The 20,036-nt window shown below is 44.4% G+C and overlaps 1 protein-coding gene across 2 annotated transcripts in view; it reads right to left on the reverse strand.

Annotated features, from left to right (window-relative positions):
- Positions 1-20,036, reverse strand: part of DPYSL3 (dihydropyrimidinase like 3) — a 119,498-nt gene that overhangs the window by 60,333 nt on the left and 39,129 nt on the right. The window contains exon 1 of one of the 2 annotated variants that reach the window (XM_009449900.3): positions 1,705-1,895. The exons of the other annotated variant lie outside the window; for it this stretch is intronic. Within the exon in view, the coding sequence (XP_009448175.1) occupies positions 1,705-1,743 (39 nt within the window). The 5' untranslated portion in view covers positions 1,744-1,895. Of the gene's footprint in view, positions 1-1,704; positions 1,896-20,036 lie in introns of those variants that run through there. 2 annotated transcript variants of the gene reach the window in all.

Genomic DNA, 20,036 nt, shown 5'->3' on the forward strand with positions numbered 1-20,036 from the left:
TTTCTCTTTCTTTTTTCTTTCTTTCTTTCTTTTTTTGGATGATAATTTCCACAGCTCGTTGGAAAGACAAGACAGTCAGCACTAGACAATACGGTGCATTGTAAAAGACCCACGATGTTTCTTCAATAATGGAAAGTGAATACCATCAGGTAGTGGTAAAGGAGGATCGGTTAAAACCCAAAGCCTCTACCAGGCAAAAGGATCCCTGCTGGCCTCAACTCTTCTCCTTGGGGAGTGTTTCTTCCCCAGCACCAGCTGGGAAGCTGGTAGGGGTGGGGTGCATTTGTGTGAAGTGAAGCTCAGTTGCATGAAAAAGGTATGGTGCGGCAAAAGAAATAAACCATTTGACAATAAAACATAGTAGGCGCAAGGGAGGCTTCTTCCTGCCTGCAGAGGGGAAGGTTCTGCATCTCAATCGCAAACGCACAGGATGTTCCAAGCCTAAGGGAACAAGTGCAAACAGACTCATGCCCACAACAAAACCTGGCGGACCCTGCAAATCAACTACTGTGGCAGGTAAAGCTCTGCCCTAGGGCGGCTGCAGAGCCTCCCAGGGGCCAGCTGATCACTTCCTTTGTTCAGCTTACAAAGATGGAGTAGCCACCCATTCCCCCACTACACACACACACAGACACACACACACACCATCCAATTCACTATAGACAAAGCACAACCGCACTGCTTCGTGCTAAACTAAAAAACGTTAGTTTTTATTTATTCTATTTTTGTAAATGACCATCCCAGCCTGCCATATGTGCCTACTATTTGGGGGCATCATTACAGCGCATCACCACGGAATCCAGCCTTGCTGGGCGCCGGTGAAGACGCGGCTTCTGTACCTGATAATGGCACGTCCCCTCTCCACCCCGCCCTAGGCACACCCTAGCGCATCTGACACCCGCCGGTCGCGGTGTCTCCGTTGCACACAATGGGTTGAACACTGCATGCACACAGCGTGCGCCCGCGACAGTAAACTAAAATCTGCTCTAAAAACTCGGCCTTTTCTTTGATGTGAGGGAGAAAAGAAATGAAAAATGTAAAGTGCATCGAAGGCACACACACACACACACACACACACACACATAAAGTTGATCATTCCCACTGCAGCCACGTTAGCTGTCCAGTCCCATAAACGATACATTGAAACATGAGTCGGACTGAACGCAGGCAAGAAGGGGACACGGCGAGGACAGGTGGTCCAGACACCCTGCCACCCTCGCGGCGCAGGGGTCAGAGCCGTGGGGCTGGAGCTGGGAGAGGGGCGCGGTCGGGCTGCCAAGTACCCCTGGGGAAAGGTGTCATCTCTCCAAACCCAGCACGGCCAAAAGGATCCTTAGACAAAAAGCACACCTCAACCTGGGGCGGCAAAAACCGACACCCCAGGCGGAGCAGTGGTCCTGGGAGAGCCGCGAGCCCCGCGCTCCTGGGGAACTACCGGCAGTGGGAAGGGAGGATAAATAATCCAAAGTTCTCCGTGCCACTGTTTGGGTTTCCTCTTTGTTTTGTTTTCCCCAAACCCCAGGGTCGCTCAGTCTGTGTGGCGCCGGCTGGACTGACCGCCGCGCTCCGCCACCCGGACCCCGGGTCTCCGTCCCTCCCCGGGGACCGGGCCAGGGAAGCCGGCGGGATTCGAGCCGACCCCGCCCGCAGCGCAGCGGACAGGGAGCGAGCGAGGAGGGAGGGAGCGGCGGCGCCCGGACTCACCGTGATCCGCGGGATGTTCTTCTTGCCTTGGTAGGACATGGTGGCGGCGGTGGCTGCAGCGGCTGGCTCCCTCCCTCCTTCTTCTGCTCCGGCTCGCCCGCGCCTTCCTCAGCGCACAGCGCCCCGAGATCAGGTGGAGTGAATGGTGCGCTGGCCGCGCCGCCGCCTCCGCCCGCCTCCGCCCCCCTCCCGGGCTCCCGCGGCGGCTGCCAGAGACAATAGTAAATCTCCCCGGTCCCCCTTTCACCCCCGCCCCCCCACGCACACCCTCCTCCACCCGCGTTCACGCCCGGGTTTTGTTTTTTTTTTCTTTTGCTGTGCCAGCTGGGACCCCATAAGACAAGAATGGCTGATCTGCGACTCCTCCCTCTTCTCTCTTATCCCTATTGATTTTCCTCTTTGCATCTGCCTCACCCACTTTTTCTTTTTCTTTCTTTCTTTTTTTTTTATTTCTGATTCGCGAGTGCTGCGGAGCCAGGCTGCTTCACAGCCACCAGGGGGCGCGAGGGGCTTTTCGGGAGCGGAGGCTGAGGCCCGGGGGTGGGAGCATCAGCTACGCCCTCCCGGCCGCGGGGCCGAGTTGCGGGCGCCGCCGCCCCCAGCCAGCTCCTCGTCGGATCTCCTACCTTCCCCGCCCTAGTTTCAGAATGGAGACGGTTCCCGGCTTCCCTCCCGGCACCCGCTCTCCTCCGCCATGGCGCGGGTCGAATGCGGCGGCCGCGCCTTTGTTCGAGAGGAGGGCTGGGCGCCGCCTCTGCTGCTCGCGGGGTGGTAAACAGCGGCGCAGCCCCTTCAGACGCCGGAGACTGGTCCGACTCTGCAACCTGGCGGGCCTGCTGGGGTCCCCAGACCCGGAACATACACATTAGAAAATGGAAAGCCGTGACTCGCTCTCAGAGGCTGCAAGGGGCACGGTAGCAGTGGACTCAACCATTCCCTGTATTTAAAAAATATCCAAGTAGTATCTTGTTAAAGAAACTCCACTGCCTGACTGAGTCTCAGAATCAAAGAAAGAACATGAATGCTGCTCTGTGAGTAAAAAGTAGAAAACACCTGTGGAGTGGGAAGGCAGTAGCCCAGACACGTTCCTGGTGTGCAGCCATGGATTTGGAGTAGAACTGCTATTGCTCCCCATCAGTAATGAACCACGTGCACTGCTCACAATCCCGAGTTTACTTTAGGCAGGGCTGACAGACGAAGGTTTATATGTTATTACAAGCAAAACCATGGCCCTTCGGCGATGGAATACATTGTCCTTTAGCTACCTGCTAAAATCAAACGGCCAAAGGGAGACATATTTGGAGAGGCCACTGTGGGTGGGGTCTGAGTGGTGGCTGGGGGTGAGGGAGCTCCTCAACTCTCACGACAAATAATTCCAAACATAAAATTTAAGGAACCAAAAAAAGACTTGCTATGCAAAAAAAATTATAAAACCCTTTGAAGACAATTTTCCCACCGCTCCCCAATTGTCAATCTTAATGTTCTATTAAATAGAAATCCTGTATGTCACTAAGCATGACTAAAGCTGTGTTGAATCTTGAATTCACGTTTCCATAAGGCAGCCCACTGATGGCAATTCTAGACATCTTGTCATTAAAGTGAAGGCGTGCTTGCGATAAAGAAACTATATAAGGCATCCACAGAAAGAGAATACAGAATACTCCGGCTTGGGCTTTCCATAAACCCGAAACGAACCAGACTGGTCACATAATCCAAGGACACACTAAACCCCCCTTAAACACTCCCTCTCAAGTGAGTTAATCCAAGCTTCTGGTTATTTATGGTTAATTGGACTGAATGCAGTCTTCGCAAGAAAAGTCCACAGCAGTCTCCACTTTATTTCTGTGATACTCTGCAAAGGAGGATGAATGCCAAGCAAAGATCACCTCCCTATACTCTTGCAAAACACAAGGGGGAATAAAAAGACTGGGCCAAAGGCACGCCCGAAACATTTTGCTTTGTTCTTAAAGCTTAAGTGCTGAGACCACTAGCCAAGAGTTGTGAAATTACAAAGCGTTCTGGGGATTGGCATGCAAATGAGCAGGATTATATTTAGAACAGAGTAAAAGGAGAACTAACTACATACTATGGAAACCAGCAGAGCTCTCTCTCTCTGCATCTTTCCTGTAGATTTTACTGCCCCAAACTTGCTGGAAAGGATCTTGCACATTTTTCTCAAGAAAAGCAAAAATATGTAGGGGACATTTACAATCCTAAAAAAAAAATACCGCTGCTGCTGCCTTTTTTTTTTTAATTTTACAAGTTTCTTTGCCTTTCTTACATCTGAGTTATCTCCTCTGTTACCATCATTATAATCCAGAACACTCTTTACTAAATAGATTTATACCATATTTTTGATCACTTGATTGTGTGTGTGTGTGTGTGTGTGTGTGTTGTTTCAAATAACAAGACTTGGTTAAGCTTTTTTGAAGTCAGGTTTGCATGCAAGAGGCCATGCTGAATGGCAATTGCAGTGTGTTCTTCTGGATCCGACTGCTGTGACCAGCCAGACACAGAAACACAGCAAATTGATTCAAGCTGTTGCCATCATCAGAAATGTACAACAAACACTATTTTCCTTGTTTCATCCCCTTCAATTATCTTTCACTTTCTTGAACCAAAATAAAGCCTCTAAGATGAATTTGAAGGAAAAAGCCTTCCTTGGCCATAAGAAAGGCAGCCATCAACACAGGATGCCTCTGTGTCTGGCCAAGAGAGAGAAGAATGGAACCAGTATGGATGTTTTCCACAGTAGAATGACTCTGAATGGTTTTCCTTGGATACACAGCAGTGCTTGGCTTTAGGTATCTCAGTAAACTGAAAGAGGGAGAGGAAGACGTAGAAATAGACTTGATTTACAGTCCCAAAGAAACTTAATTTTGGCTACCACACCTGCCACACCCCAGATTTCCACACTTAAATCAATGGGTACTCCATTCCAGTTGCTCAGGCGAAAGGTTTGGCACCATCCTTGATTTCTCTCCTTCAATCATGCCCCTACTCTCTACAGACAATCTTTCAGCAAATGCTACTGATTCTATTTTTTTTTTTTTTTTTTTTTTTTTTTGAGACGGAGTCTCGCTCTTGTTGCCCAGGCTGGAGTGCAGTGGGGTGATCTCGGCTCACAGCAACCTCCGCCTCCCAGGTTTAAGCAATTCTCCCGCCTCATCCTCCTGAGTAGCTGGCATTACAGGTGCCTGCCACCACGCCTGGCTAATTTTTGTACTTTTAGTAGAGAGGGGGTTTCGCCATGTTGGCCATGCTGGTCTCGAACTCCTGACCTCATGTGATCTGCTTGCCTCAGCCTCCCAAAGTGCTGGGATTACAGGCATGAACCACCGCACCCAGCCAGTTCTATCTTTTAAATGTATCCAGACTATGGTCTCCTCTCATGATTTGCAAAGTTTCTTCCTGTGTTTAGCCATCATTTGGCTATCACCTGAATTATTGTAACCTCCTAACTGGGTTCTCTTCCTCACCATCACTCATTCATTCATTCATTCATTCTCAAAATATTCACACAATATTTACCTTGTGCTTACTATGTGCCATTATTTTTATCAGTGTTAGTGCAATGGAGGTGAATAATAAGTCCCAAATATCATGGAGTTTACTTCGTATTCTTCTTATATAATAATAACGCATATCCTTATTACATCACCTGTCACTTGCTAGCCCCCTTTCCTGCTTTATCTTCATAATACTTTTTACCACATGACATATTAATTTATTATTGGGTCTTCTCCCCATCACCAGAATATAAGCTATTTGAGGGTATGTGATGTGTCTGTTTATTTACTGAATGCCTGAAATAAAGCCTTGTCCATAGAAATTGCTCAATAATTATTAGGGGAGTGAATGTAAGCATTTTTTAAAATTGCATCTGGAGAAAGATTAAATAGGTGAAGAAGAACTTTTCTGGAACTAAAGGGCATGTAGTTAGAATGTAGATTTTACAGTATCTATTTTTGCTTCTCTATGCATTTTTAGAGTTTCCTGATTCTAGATTTCAGAGCAGATGAATTAAGATGGCGAAGAATCACTTTGCTAATATGATACAGTCCAAAAATTTCAGAGCAACATATGGGCCAAAGAAAGGCTCAGTAGAGTAGAATTGGTACCTGGGCACTGATTAGTTTTATGCCAATGAGGCTGATTCAGTCAGGAGAGGAAACTTTATGAGGCAGGAGAGAAGTAGGTCAATGGCTCTATGAAAGTTCCAGAATAGGCAACTCAGGTGACATTTATTGTTTGAGTGGAGGGCTTGCCCTTAGCTAGAAACAAGACTGGTTCTTCCACAGTCACTGAAGAGGAGAATATCTTTGCACAGAGTCCAGTAGCTGGGTATATTTCCGGGAAGGACTTCATGGAATTTGTCTTCTGACTCCATCTATTTTTTCTGCCATCAGCTAAGACCATCTAGGAAAGAAGGTATTGGGAGAGGGAGGAGGAGTTCATATGAAAATCATTTTCCAGGACAGTAAAGGAACTAGGAAAATATGGTATGATTATCTGGCAGTGTCAGAGGCGTGTTAACCAGAGCAACTCCATCTTGAATAGGAGCTGTGTAAAATGAGGCCGAGACCTGAGACCTACTGGGCTGCATTCCCAGATGGTTAAGGCATTCTAAGTCACAGGATGAGAGAGGAGGTCGGCACAAGATACAGGTCATAAAGACCTTCCTGATAAAACAGGTTGCACTAAAGAAGCTGGCTAAATCCCACCAAAACCAAGATGGCAACAAGAGTGACCTTTGGTCGTCCTCACTGCTACACTCCCACCAGCGCCATGACAGTTTACAAATGCCATGGCAACTTCGGAAGTTACCCTAGATGGTCTAAAAAGGGGAAGCATGAATAATCCACCCCTTGTTTAGCATATCATCAAGAAAGAATCATAAAAACAGGCAACCAGCAGATCCTCGGGGCTGCTCTGTTTATGGAGCAGCCATTCTTTTGTTCCTTTACTTTCTTAACACACTTGCTTTCATTACTCTATGGACTCACCCTGAATTCTTTCTTGCACAAGATCCAAGAACCCTCTCTTAGGGTCTGGATCGAGACCCCTTTCCTGTAATAGCAGCAGTAAAGATTCCCTTCAAACGGTGACCATAAATTTAAAGAGAGACCAGTAAGCCTGGTTGTGGATGTTCCTCCAGCCACTTACAGTAGCATATGTGCAGGCAAGGAGCAGGTAGGGTGTGGAATTGAATGTGGGCTCTTTTAGATGAGTGCTGAGAAGGGAGAGAAAAACTCAAGGGAATTGAGGATGAAGCAAGGGATCTAAGCTCCTTAAGAGAGCAGGGAGAACACAGTGTACAGGGGAATAAAGGACAGTGAACATACTGAAGATTAAGTAAGATTATTCTCATAAAGCTCTTAAGTCAAGTTAATTAAATGGCAGCTACTCCTAACACTATTTTTAATATTTTGATTTTTTTTTTTGCTAAATTTATTTATGCCAGGAACTATGTCTTATTTACCTTTGTAGCCCCCAGCTCTTTTACAGTGCTTGGAGTGGAGTCGCATCAATGGGAAAAGGGGGAGATTGACTCAACAGGCAGGGGAGAAAGTCCAGAATATTCTCTGTCCTTTAATCTCCAAAACATTTAAAATAAGGACCTAGCCATTTACCTAGTTTTGACCATTAAAAATATTTTTTACTTTCTAAAAATACATTTATATGTTGCTGTCTTAATATGAGAAAACATTTGCCCCTTGGTCCTGATTTGAAAAATTCAGAAAAAAAAGTTCTAAAATAAATATAGAAGAGTTTTGAAGGGGAAAATGTATATACTAGGCCTATGTGAAATATATAGGCTGTTCTTATATTACATAAATAAACATTTAATCTTAGAGCTGCCTTAATTAAGCATTTTGGTCCATTAATTTTTACCTACAACCAAACAAAGGAAATCTCAGTCATGTAACTCCAGTGTTACAGAATGAAAACCAAAGAGGTGATTCACCTGCTATTATTAGATGTCTACACATTGAGTACAGAAATAAACTGGTAAACAAACTAACCTCGGATACACATAAACCAAAAAAAAAAAAAAAAAAAAATTACAGCCACAGAAAAGTATTCCCACTGGCTGATTCCAAAATCAAGCTTACACTAGCTTAAGCAAAGGTATGCAATCCTACGTCTCCCTAGACAGAGTTTCTCATTCTTTTCTTCAGTAGTCATTGAGTTTGAAGGATTCTGACCTGCTCCATCCAGCTCTGATGGCAACTCATATCAAAGCCAAAGGCTAGAGTTAGAAGATCAGGTTGCGAGAGGCCGGGTGCTGTGGCTCACGCCTGTAATGCCAGCACTTTGGGAGGCAGAGGTGGGCAGGTCATGAGGTCAGCAGATCAAGACCATCCTGGCTAACATGGTGAAACCCAGTCTCTACTGAAAATACAAAAAATTAGCCGGGTGTGGTGGTGGGCGCCTGTTATCCCAGCTACGTTGGGAGGCTGAGGCAGGAGAATGGTGTGAACCCGGGAGGCAGAGCTTACAGTGAGCCAGGATCGAGCCACTGCACTCCAGCCTGGGCGACAGAACGAGACTCCGTCTCAGAAAAAAAAAAAAAAAAGATGAGGTTGCGAGATGAGGACAAATTATTGTATGCTGATCTTCATCTCTGGCCCAGCATGTTAGACACACAAGTGAAGTTACATTCATACAGAGGGGGAAAACTCTTGACAGCTCTGCCTTAGGCATCATGGGGAGAGATACTATAGTCTGATGAACTTATCTGAACTTCAGAAATTTTAGAAAATACTTTATTTCCCCAAAGTTGCTGCTGTGAATTACCTTTCAGCAAGGAATCCCAGGTTTTTCAGCTATATATGTTCATGGGTTTGGGGAAAAAGGCAGTCTAGTGTGTACCATTCCCCCAAAGGTCCATGTCCTAATCCCAGACCTATGAAGATGTCACCTTACATGACAAAGGGATTTTGTGATTAACTTAAGGATCTTGACAAGGGGAGATTATCCTAGATTATTCAGGCAGTCCCAGTGTAATCACTAGGGTCCTGATAAAGGGAGGAGGGAGGCAGGAGACTCAAAAAGAGAGGGAGTTGTGTTAAAGCAAGAGTCACTGTGTCTAGACACCAGTATCTGTCTGTGTTTAGACAACCAAGGGTGTCAGATGCAGCCATGAGCCAAGGAATGTAGGCAGCTCTGATAACACTTTGAATTTAGCCCCATAGACACAATTTAGTAATAATCCGTTGCCCAAATTCTGGATCTGAGCTAGTTTTCAGGCTTGCAATCCATTAATTGAAGGAAAAGCCAGTTCATCAGTAGGAAGGACCCTGCAACGCCATGCCTAAGGTACAAGGTAATCTTGACTCCCACACAAGTACCAATAGGAGAATCATAATTTAGACGCCTAGTCCTCCTACAAGAGGTCCTATTGATACAGGAGATAGAAAGAAATTATTTAGGCAGATAGAGTAAAAGAGTCCTCGTCAAGGCTTCCCTTCTAATAAAAAGCAGCCCAAGAAAAGCAGTCTGGAAAATCAAGTTGCAAACATAGATAAGCAGCCTGGAAGCTTGCACGGGTGAATGCTGGGAGCTGTCCCAAAAGAAAAGGGCTACAAGGGAGCCAGGCATGGTCAACATGGAGGCACCATTTTCCCTTTTGTTACCATGTGTACAGTAAAGGAATAAGCAACATGGCGCTAGCAAGGCAGAGAACCATCTGCATAAAAAAAGATTAGGGTCGGGGAGGCCAGTTTCTCCTGCCTTCTGCAATGGCATACCTAGTCCTAACCAGGTTTTCATGCCTTATGCAAATGGCACACCTGGTCCAACCAATCTTTTGTGCCCTATGTAAATCAGACACCGCCTCCTCAGGCTCACTATAAAACCCCTGCATTTCCCCATAGACCCAGAAAACCCATTTGGGACCCCTCTCTCTGCAGCAGAGAGAGCTATTCTCTTTCTTTTGCCTATTAAACTTCCACTCTCAACCTTACTCTTTGTGTGTCCATGTCTTAGTTTTCCATGGCTGTGAGACAAAGAATTTCAGGTATCATCCCAGACAACGATGCTGCTTCACTACGGCCACCTACTAATGCCACTGTAAAGTGGGAAGGGAGACTGGCAGATACAAGTTCCCAGTTGACATTGATACCCAGAGCTGAAATATCAACATAGCTTCTCTGTTAGAGTAGAGACATGTAGAGGCCAGGTACTGAGTGGACTCTTGGTCTACGTTTGGCTTACATTTGGCCTTTGGGGTTCACTGATCCACCTAGCAGTCATTTTCACAGACCACCATTTATTAATTGGAATAGACAAATATGGCAATTAGCACAACTTCCACATTGGTTTCTTAGTCTCTGGGGTAACAGCCATCAGGTAGGGAAGACCAAGCAGAAAGCTCCAAAACCGAACCCCCACCCCACCAAAGATAGAGAGTAAATCAAAAAATTGGTTTTATCCTAAGGGAATGGCAGAGGTTAGCAGCACAGTTAAAGACCTGAAGGATGCAGGGCTGCCAGTCTCCATCATATCACCATTTAATTCACTAGTCTGGATGCCACAAAAGCCTGACAAATACCGGAGCATGACTCAATCAAGAGCCTAAACCTAAGCTGCTATGATATTTTTCTAGAGCAAATGGCCTCAAGTACATTGTACATAGCCACTGACCTAGCAAATGAGTGCTGTTTCATCAGAAAAGAAGATCAAAAGCAGATTGCACACACTTGGAACAGAAAAACTGTACACATGAACAATCTTGACTTAAGGCTATGTTAATTATCCTTTCCTCCACCATAATATAGTCTGAAAGATCTAGATTGTCTGGACATCTTAAAGAACATCCCAGTAGTATACTTTATTGATAACATCATGAAAATATGACTAGATGAGCAAGAAATGACAAGTACATTGAAGGCTTTGGTAACGCACATGAACTCTTATCTACAGAATGGAAGATAAAGATAAATCTACAAAGATTCAGGGGCCTGATATCTCAGATTGGGCATGCCACAACTTCTTTCAGAGTAAAGAACGAATTATTGCACTAGAGAACTCCTGCAATGAAGGAAGCACAAAGCCTGGTAGGTCTCTTCAGGTTTTAGAGACAACATATTCCATATTCCAAAATGTGTTACAACCCACATACAGAGAAGGCTGTCAGTTTTGAGTGACACCTGGAATAGGAAAGTGTTCTGTAACAGATTTGCCTGCAGTGTAAACAGCCCAACCACTTTGGCCCTGTGATTCAATGACTCCTATGTTATTGGAGGTATTTGTGGGAAAAAAAAAGCCACGTGGAGGTCACACAAATACCAACAGGAGAATCATATTTAGACTCCTAGGACTCTGGAACCAGAAAATTACACACTATCTGAAAAAGACTTCCTTTTGGACCCTGGTAAAGACAGAAGCCCTTATCAGGGTCATCAAGTGACCACGCAGCCACAAATGCCCAGCACAAGGTTCTGTCAGGTTCAACATGTTATAAGAACAGGTGAACCTAGCAGCAATTCATTGCAGATGGAAGTGGTACATCCAGGACTGGCCATGAGAAATGCTGAAGGGCATGAGTAGGCTACCTGAGCAGGTGGTCTAGTCTCCCATGTCATCCACTACTTTTGCTCCAGTACTTTTCTGTTAGCACACACCTGTGGCCCTTATGATCAGATGATAGAGAAGAAAAAAATCTGAGCCTGGTTTACAGGTAGGCCATCTTGGTGAGTAGAGCAAGCTGAAAATAGACCATGGCCACATGACAGCCCCATTCAGGAGTGGTGCTGAAAGACAACAATGAGGAGATACTTTCCTATGGCTTCAGACAGTGCACCTAGCCATCTACCTTATATAGAAAGAAAACAAAAACGTGGCTTAAGATTATATATAGACCCTAGGCAGCATTGACTCAGACCTGGAAGGAGAAAGATTAAAAGATCGAGGAAAAGAAGGTCGTGGGTAGAAGCAGATGGGTGGACCTACGGGAATGGGCATGAAAAGTGAAGATACATGTATTGCATTGTTAACGCCCTCCAGAGGGCATCCATCACAGAAGAGGCACTAAACCATGAGGTACATAAAGTGACCCTGTTAGTTGACATCTGCCAGGCTCTGCCATCAGCAGCCCCAATGTGGCACAATGGGCATATGATTAGAGTAGGCACAGTGACAGGGCTAGAGGCAATGCAGGGAACCGACCAATGCTGATTCAGCTACTGGTGCTGTCAAATGTCCGTCATGCCAGCAAGAGAGAGCAACCCTACTTCCCAATCTGGCACCATCCCTTAAAGATACAAGCAGCCACTTGGTGACAAGTTGAATACATTGGGCCCCTTTCATACTAGAAGGCACAGGGATTAATTTTTACAGAAATGAACACATTCTAGGCACAGATTTGCCTTTGCTGCTGCTAGGGCCTTAGTCAACACCGCTATTTGAGGGCTTAAGGAGTGTCTCATTAACTGGCACAGGATCCCACAAAACATCACATGAGACCAATGGGCCCACTCAATAACAAATGAGATACAAGAAAGGCCACATGACCACAGGATCCACAGTTATATCAAATACCATTTTAACCAGAAGCTACCATCCTGAGTGTGAAGGAATGGCCTATTGAAGGGACAACTGAAGTGCCAATTCAGAGAGGAGTCTGTGCAAGGATAGGGAGCCATCTTCCAGGGTGCACTGGACATTTTACATCAATGCCCTTTATATGGTGCTGTGTCCCAAAAGGAAGAATACATGAATGCAAGAACCAAGGGGAAGAAGCAGGAGTAATCCCTTTTACCTTCACTCCCAAGGACCCAACTCGAAATACACGCTTTCCACTTCTGCGGTTCTGGGTTATTTAGTGCCTTTTCACCAAGGAGAAATGTTTCCACCAGGGGGCATAGCAAGAATCCTACTGAACTCTAAGTTGCAGCTGCTACCTGTGTACTTCGGGCTCATGGGCCCAGAGTCTGTAAACAGGCAAGGAGAGTCAGCATCCTTGTAGGACCCTGATTATCAGGAGAAGGTAAGCCTGCTGTTACACGATAAAAGAAAGGAAGAGTATGTATAGCACCTTTGTGAACTACATGGGTTCTTATATGTACTACCTTGCCCAGCATTAATGGTATAGACAAGTACATCAGCCATAATGTACTTGAGCCTGAGAAAGCCATGGTGACCAGGGACTCTGCCCCTTCCATGTCCTAACACCAGGCAAACCATCTGGACCAGTGAAGGTACTAGCTGAGAGTGAGGAGCATCTAGAATGGTCAGTAGAGGACAATAATGGGTCTTACTGTGGTCTTAAGACCAGCTGTGGAAAAAGAGGCCCTGAGACCTCCCAAGAGAAGAGACCCTAAATCCTGAAGTTTTTGCTCCCTGAACTTACACAGAGAAGTAAATCTGAGGTCAGCTGTGGTGGCTCATGTTTGTAATCCTAGCTCTTTGGGAGGGCAAAGGGAGAGAATTGCTTGAGCCCAGGAGTTCAGGACTAGCCTAGCCAACATAGCTTTTTCTCTACAAAAGTTTTAAAAATTAGCTGAACGTGGTGGCACATGCCTGTAATTCCAGCTACTTGGGAGGCTAAAATAGGAGGATTAGTTGAGCCCAGGAGGTCAAGGCTGCAGTGAGCTGTGATCACACTACTGCACTCCAGCCTGGACAAGAAAGTGAGATCCTGTCTCTCTCAAAAATAAAATAAAATAAAATAAACAAAAAACAAAACAACAACAATAACGAGGAAGTGAATCTGAGCTATATGAAGAGTGGTCTGTAGTAGACACTTGGTATTCTACCCAGGTCCCTCTTTTTTTTTTTGACGGAGCCTCGCACTGTTGCCCAGGCTGGAGTGCAGTGGCACAATCTTGGCTCATTGCAAATTCCACCTCCCGGATTCAAGCGATTCTCCTGCCTCAGCCTCCCAAGTAGCTGGGAATACAGGCGCCTGCCACCACGCCTGGCTAATTTTTGTATTTTTAGTAGAGATTGGGTTTCACTGTGTTGGCCAGGGTGGTCTCAAGCCCCTGACCTCAGGTGATCCACCCGCCTTGGCCTCCCAAAGTGCTGAGATTACAGGGGTGAGCCACTGTTCCCGGCCCCTGGTCCCTTAAGACTAAGGGATTTATTACCCCGGGTGCTCTCAACCCTCAGCTGTCAGCCTTTTCTGAAAATTGCCCCTGTCTAAAGCATCCCGCCGACCCAGGGCATATGACTCAATAGTTGGTTAATGTGAGCACACAGAGGTCTGGCCTTCTAGTCAAAAAAGGGGAAGAATTCTAAAGGGTTATCCCAGTATCATGCCTGCCTATAAGGTCATATAAGGTCTGCTGAAGCCTTTGTTAAGACCACAACACGGCTTAACTTGTCCCTCTCCCTGATCCTTCTTTTTCTCTTCCCTTCCACAGATGTCGATCCAGGAACACTCCCGAATAAACTTCCTTCATCCTATTATTCTTCTCAGATCTGCTTCCCAGGATACTCAGCCAACAACAGTGAGATTGATATTAAATAAGTATGTACATGGACAGACATTTTTTATTTAGCCAGCATTTTAAATTTTATAGATTTCACACTCACATTTATATTTCTTTAAAAATTAAGAGACCTGGCAATTCTGGGCTCATAGACACACATCAGTGCCCATTAGCTAGAGTAAAATATTGGCTGCCTGTTGACAGAATATGTATTCTCCAATTAGCCATAATGTCTGTTGCTTCCTCTTCCTTTACATGGGGTTTGCTGCCATTTATTTATGCCCCTGCCTGGTTTATGGTCATCTGAATTTCTGGCATCAGAAATTTAGAGACTGTTGAGTTATTTAGGAATTGGAGAATAGGGAGTCTGTGTCTCAAATGTGAAGGGTGTTGTATTCTGAAGGAGTCTTTGATATCTGTTCAGAATTAAGATGGCAGTGAGTTATCTCCAGGGAACTACCTCCTTTCCAGCCCACCCTCACTCCACCCGCACTGAACCCTAAATCACAAGACTGAATCCTGGAACTACCTGCACCCTGTCTGTTAAAAGCCTGTCTGAGAACATGCGCCGGAGCTGCTGAATCTTCAGTTAAGTGCAGTCAATTTCACCCTTGGGTGAATGGAAGCACATGTGATTGAGTTCAGATCCCTTCCTGAATAGCACAACAGTTCACTCCCAGAAGGATGTGAAACTCACTCCTGGATGGGGACTCAGAACGGCAAGCCAACCCCAAAGTGCGAGGCTGCAATCCCACTTTGTATTTTGCAGGCTTCCCCTCCATCTCCAGGAAGGGACTTTGGCTGTGTTGTTTGTGTTTTTCCCTCCTGTTTCCTGTACTCAGCTATAGCAAATGCTCCAGGGCCATTGGCCTCATTAGTTCTGGCTCCGTTTTGCTGGGGAAAGTAGGGATGGCAGAGACACATGCCTGAGGGTCTAGACACAGATTGCACTGAGCAACTTACCCAAGGAGCCCTGGGATGAGAAACAGGCACCTCTAGCAAATGGAGTGTCAACAAATGAGTACTTTTTGTTGATTTGGCCACCTCTACACACTGATCCCAAATGAGACCCTAGATTTCTGAGCTCAGGGGGTCCAGTGACCTGAGCTCACCTGGCCTCAAGCGGAGTACTTAGATAGTTTAAAGGGCCAGGCACTTATTTTTTCACTGGAGACATAAACATAAGAGGCAAAAAACAGAAATAGAGAAAGCTGTTAGATTTTCCAAATTTGTTTCAAATTATTTGACTTTGGAATTAACAACCTGAAAAACCTTAGCCTTATTTGCCTCACCTATTAAAGTAGCTGATAGAATAGCTGAGTGGATATGCTGACACAAAAAAGGGGAAACAGGTCTTATAAAACAGAAAAATGGGTTGATTCATTTGAAAGGAGTTGCTGGTGTATATCATTATAGTATAGGATAATTAAAAGAATAGATTTTGAAGTCCCCATAGCAGTGAGTGGATGGAAAATGAAGGAAACCTGCCCAACCTGGCCCCTAGTCAAATACTAATCTTGCCTCCCTGCTGTAATTGTACACCAAATTAGATAAGGACCTTCTGGACTGAATTTATTAATAGAGTACATATACAGAACACCTTCCAAAAAGGCATACACAATTAATGCATATTTTAACAAGTAACCAAGTCTTCTTTTCAGTACCTAACAGCTACAAACAATTTACACGGACCTCCAAAAACATCAAGGTATTGCTGGCAAAAGAGATGAATAATTTTGTGTTATTGACACTTCATTAGATTATACCTTTCATGGGGATTGTCTTAGTCCATTCCTGCTGCTATAACAAAATATCTTAGACTGGGTAATGTACAAACAACAGAAATTTATTTCTCACAGTTCTGGAGGCTGAAAAGTCTGAGATTAAGGCACCAGCAGATTCTGTGTCTGGTGAGTGGCCTATTCCTCATGGATGGTGCCTTCTAGGTCCTCACCTGGCTGAATGGGCAAGACAGCTCCCTTGAACTTCTTTTATAAGGGCACTAACTGCATTCGTGAGGGCAGAGCCTTATTGACTTAATCACTTCCCAAAAGGCCTACTTCTTAAAACTGTCACATTGGATTTTAGGCTCCAAAATACAAATTAAGTTCCAACATATAAATTTCCAACACCAACATTTGGACCATAGCAGTGATCCTTTATAATGCATAAAAAGGTGCTAGTTAATAGAACAACGGCTCTATTGTAATGAGGGTTTTAAGCTAATGCCACTATGGAAAACAATGATTTTTAACACCCACATATCTTTGACTCACTCAGCCTTAATTAAAATTAAAGTTAAAAGCAGGCACTACTTTCTTTTTCCAAGCAGGAGTCCTGGAAATCACTTGTAGAGCTAGCTTTAAGAAACCACTATTACAGTCATTTGGGTATATACCCAGTAATGGGATGGCTGGGTCAAATGGTATTTCTAGTTCTAGATCCCTGAGGAATCGCCACACTGACTTCCACAATGGTTGAACTAGTTTACAGTCCCACCAACAGTGTAAAAGTGTTCCTATTTCTCCACATCCTCTCCAGCACCTGTTGTTTCCTGACTTTTTAATGATTGCCATTCTAACTGGTGTGAGATGATATCTCATAGTGGTTTTGATTTGCATTTCTCCGATGGCCAGTGATGATGAGCATTTTTTCATGTGTTTTTTGGCTGCATAAATGTCTTCTTTTGAGAAGTGTCTGTTCATGTCCTTCACCCACTTTTTGATGGGGTTGTTTGTTTTTTTCTTGTAAATTTGTTTGAGTTCATTGTAGATTCTGGATATTAGCCCTTTGTCAGATGAGTAGGTTGCAAAAATTTTCTCCCATGTTGTAGGTTGCCTGTTCACTCTGATGGTAGTTTCTTTTGCTGTGCAGAAGCTCTTTAGTTTAATTAGATCCCATTGCTGCTATAAAGACACATGCACACGTATGTTTATTGCGGCATTATTCACAATAGCAAAGACTTGGAACCAACCCAAATGTCCAACAATGATAGACTGGATTAAGAAAATGTGGCACATATACACCATGGAATACTATGCAGCCATAGAAAATGATGAGTTCATGTCCTTTGTAGGGACATGGATGAAATTGGAAACCATCATTCTCAGTAAACTATCACAAGAACAAAAACCCAAACACCGCATATTCTCATTCATAGGTGGGAATTGAACAATGAGATCACATGGACACAGGAAGGGGAATATCACACTCTGGGGACTGTGGTGGGGAGGGGGGAGGGGGGAGGGATAGCATTGGGAGATATACCTAATGCTAGATGACGAGTTAGTGGGTGCAGCGCACCAGCACGGCACATGTATACATATGTAACTAACCTGCACAATGTGCACATGTACCCTAAAACTTAAAGTATAATTAAAAAAAAAAAAAAGAAAAGAAACCACTATTACAAATGATTTCACAACTACAATGCACTGGATTTGCAATTTGCCTTTGTTTAGAAAGATAAGAGGAAAGCTCAGTGGATGTTTATACATCTACTACAGAATTTAATTTAAATCTATAGTTAGTCTTTATTTTGTCACCACAAAGTTAAACATCTCTTTATGTCCCCTGACTAAAAACCTGCAGAGAACTTCTTGTAATATTGAAAGCCTATTTTAACAGGTCCAAGCTCTCCCCACTTAACTCTCTGTGACTGTAAAAGACTATCGCAAGAAACTAGATTATCAGAAAGTTTGTTGTAGAGAACCTACTCTGTAAAGGTAGAAACTATGTTTTGCCATAGAAAGTTGATTTGACTCATTAACTTAATAATTTTTTTCTTTTATATATATGTATATATTTTTATTATACTTTAAGTTCTGGGGTACATGTGCACAATGTGCAGGTTTGTTACATATGTATACATGTGCCATGTTGGTGTGCTGCACCCATTACCTAATGTAAATAATGATTGTTTTATTATGACCTTGCAAGTTGAGTTTTCTTTAGGATAAAAAGATGATAAGAGCCAATGGACAGCAATAATGATATTCATATTAAATTTTTTTCAAGTAAAATAGAAAAGAACTAGCCAATTAAGTTGCGAATACAATGTACACTATTTTCCACGACAACACCAATAAAACAGAAGAATATCCGAGGCAGCCAATCAGCCACCACCAGGGACAGAATGGCAGACTCCTCTGCCAAAATTCTTATGACCACTGGGACACCCTCAAGCACATTGTAGCCTTGGCCAGTCCCTGGCTCTGGAGCTGTTTGCTTGATGTCAGTAATTTTCCCCTTCTCCAGTAATACTCCGCATCACTGATAGCAGCTGTAGGGCAATATCAATACACCTCCTTGACTGTTCTTTAGGTCCCCTTGCTTTCCTCTCTACTTGGCAAGAGGCCACTTGTTGCCCTGATAGGGCCCAGGTGAGAAGATATATCATGGAGCTCAGAAATGGAATCCAACTCTGCTAGTCACACAAACCAGTGTTTAAATTCTAGCTCTGCTGTAGCAACTGTGGTGCCCCACACAAGTTCTTTTAAACTCAGTTTTCTCCTCTATAAAACAGGGATAATATGGTTAAGTTAGATAGCGAGAAGATTAGGTAAAATGTTGGAGAGGTCCTGATATTCTGGGAATGCTCCAATAAACTGGACTATTTAATCAGATTAATTAAAATATTGCATGATGTTGCCCAAGGCACAGAATGTTATTGAGTGAACCCAATGAAAAGATAGCCAAAAGGTGAACCTCCAAAAATTCCATGGATATATATATTTTTTGCACATTTTTCTGGGAAGAAGAATCTCTAGTTTTCTTCAGATTCTCAAAGGGTGTATGACCCCAAAGAGGTCACCCATTCTCACTGGTATAATATTGCTTCCCAATCCTTAGCTCTAGCCAGCCCTCTCCTCTTAGCCTCAGTATCATACATCTAACTGCATACAGGATGTTTCCACCTAGGTGATCCACAAGCGCCTCAGTTACAATACAGTGGCCCCTTTGGTGCACCATCTTGATCCTTCAGGAATAAAGGGCTTATGACTCCAGCTTCTGCAAAAGCTACTGGCAGAAGGCTCTCAGTTGTCAGCCACCTTTGGACATTGCTTCAGCTAAAGACATCCATTTTGTCTGAGACGTCACTGCCTTGAGGGGTGACCCACATGCAATGATACTGATGAGGAGTTGTAAAGGCCTGACCCTTATCCCAACTCAGGAGCAAGCTGAAGGTTCATCCTCTCTTCATAACTCCCTTCAGGGTCAGCTGAGGTGTCCATTGAGGCAGCCTTCTCCCTCTACCCAATTCTGCCTCCATCTCCTTCCTTTTCTTCCCTTCCCTGGTGTTGACCTTCAGAGCACTCCCTAATAAGCCTTCTGCATATTATTTTTGGTATTATAATCTACTTTCTAGGGCACCTAGAGCACTAAACAAATCTAACATAGATTCCGGAAACTTCTCTTTACCTTTTCCGGTGCTCTGTAGCTCAGCTGGTGACACCTCCCTTCACCTGGTCATCTTCACTGGAAACCCGGGTCTCAGTGCTTGGTCCTTTCCCACTGTCTGCTCCCTCTGTCTGGACCAACCTCAACCAGTTTATCTCCTTCTTGTCTTTCAGGTCTCATCTTAAATTGTCACTTTCCCACTTACCTGTAAGTGAGTCTCCAATCATTCCTCAGTATTCTCAGACTAAAACTCAAGATTCTTGATACGATGTTTGACACTCTCCACACTTGACCTCTGCTCATCTCTGTGGCTTCATCTTCTCTTCACTCCTAACTTGCATTTTATGTTCCAGTAACCCTAGGAACTAGGCATTCCTTTCTCACATCCTGCTGTTTCCTACCTCAAGCACTTGCCCAAATCATACCCTCTGCCTGAAATGACTGTAACCCTTTTTGACTTGGGAAACTTCAAACAATCCTTTAACACTCAGC

The sequence above is a fragment of the Pan troglodytes genome, chromosome 4, assembly GCF_028858775.2.
Source record: "Pan troglodytes isolate AG18354 chromosome 4, NHGRI_mPanTro3-v2.0_pri, whole genome shotgun sequence".
NCBI classification, from domain to species: Eukaryota; Metazoa; Chordata; class Mammalia; order Primates; family Hominidae; genus Pan; species Pan troglodytes.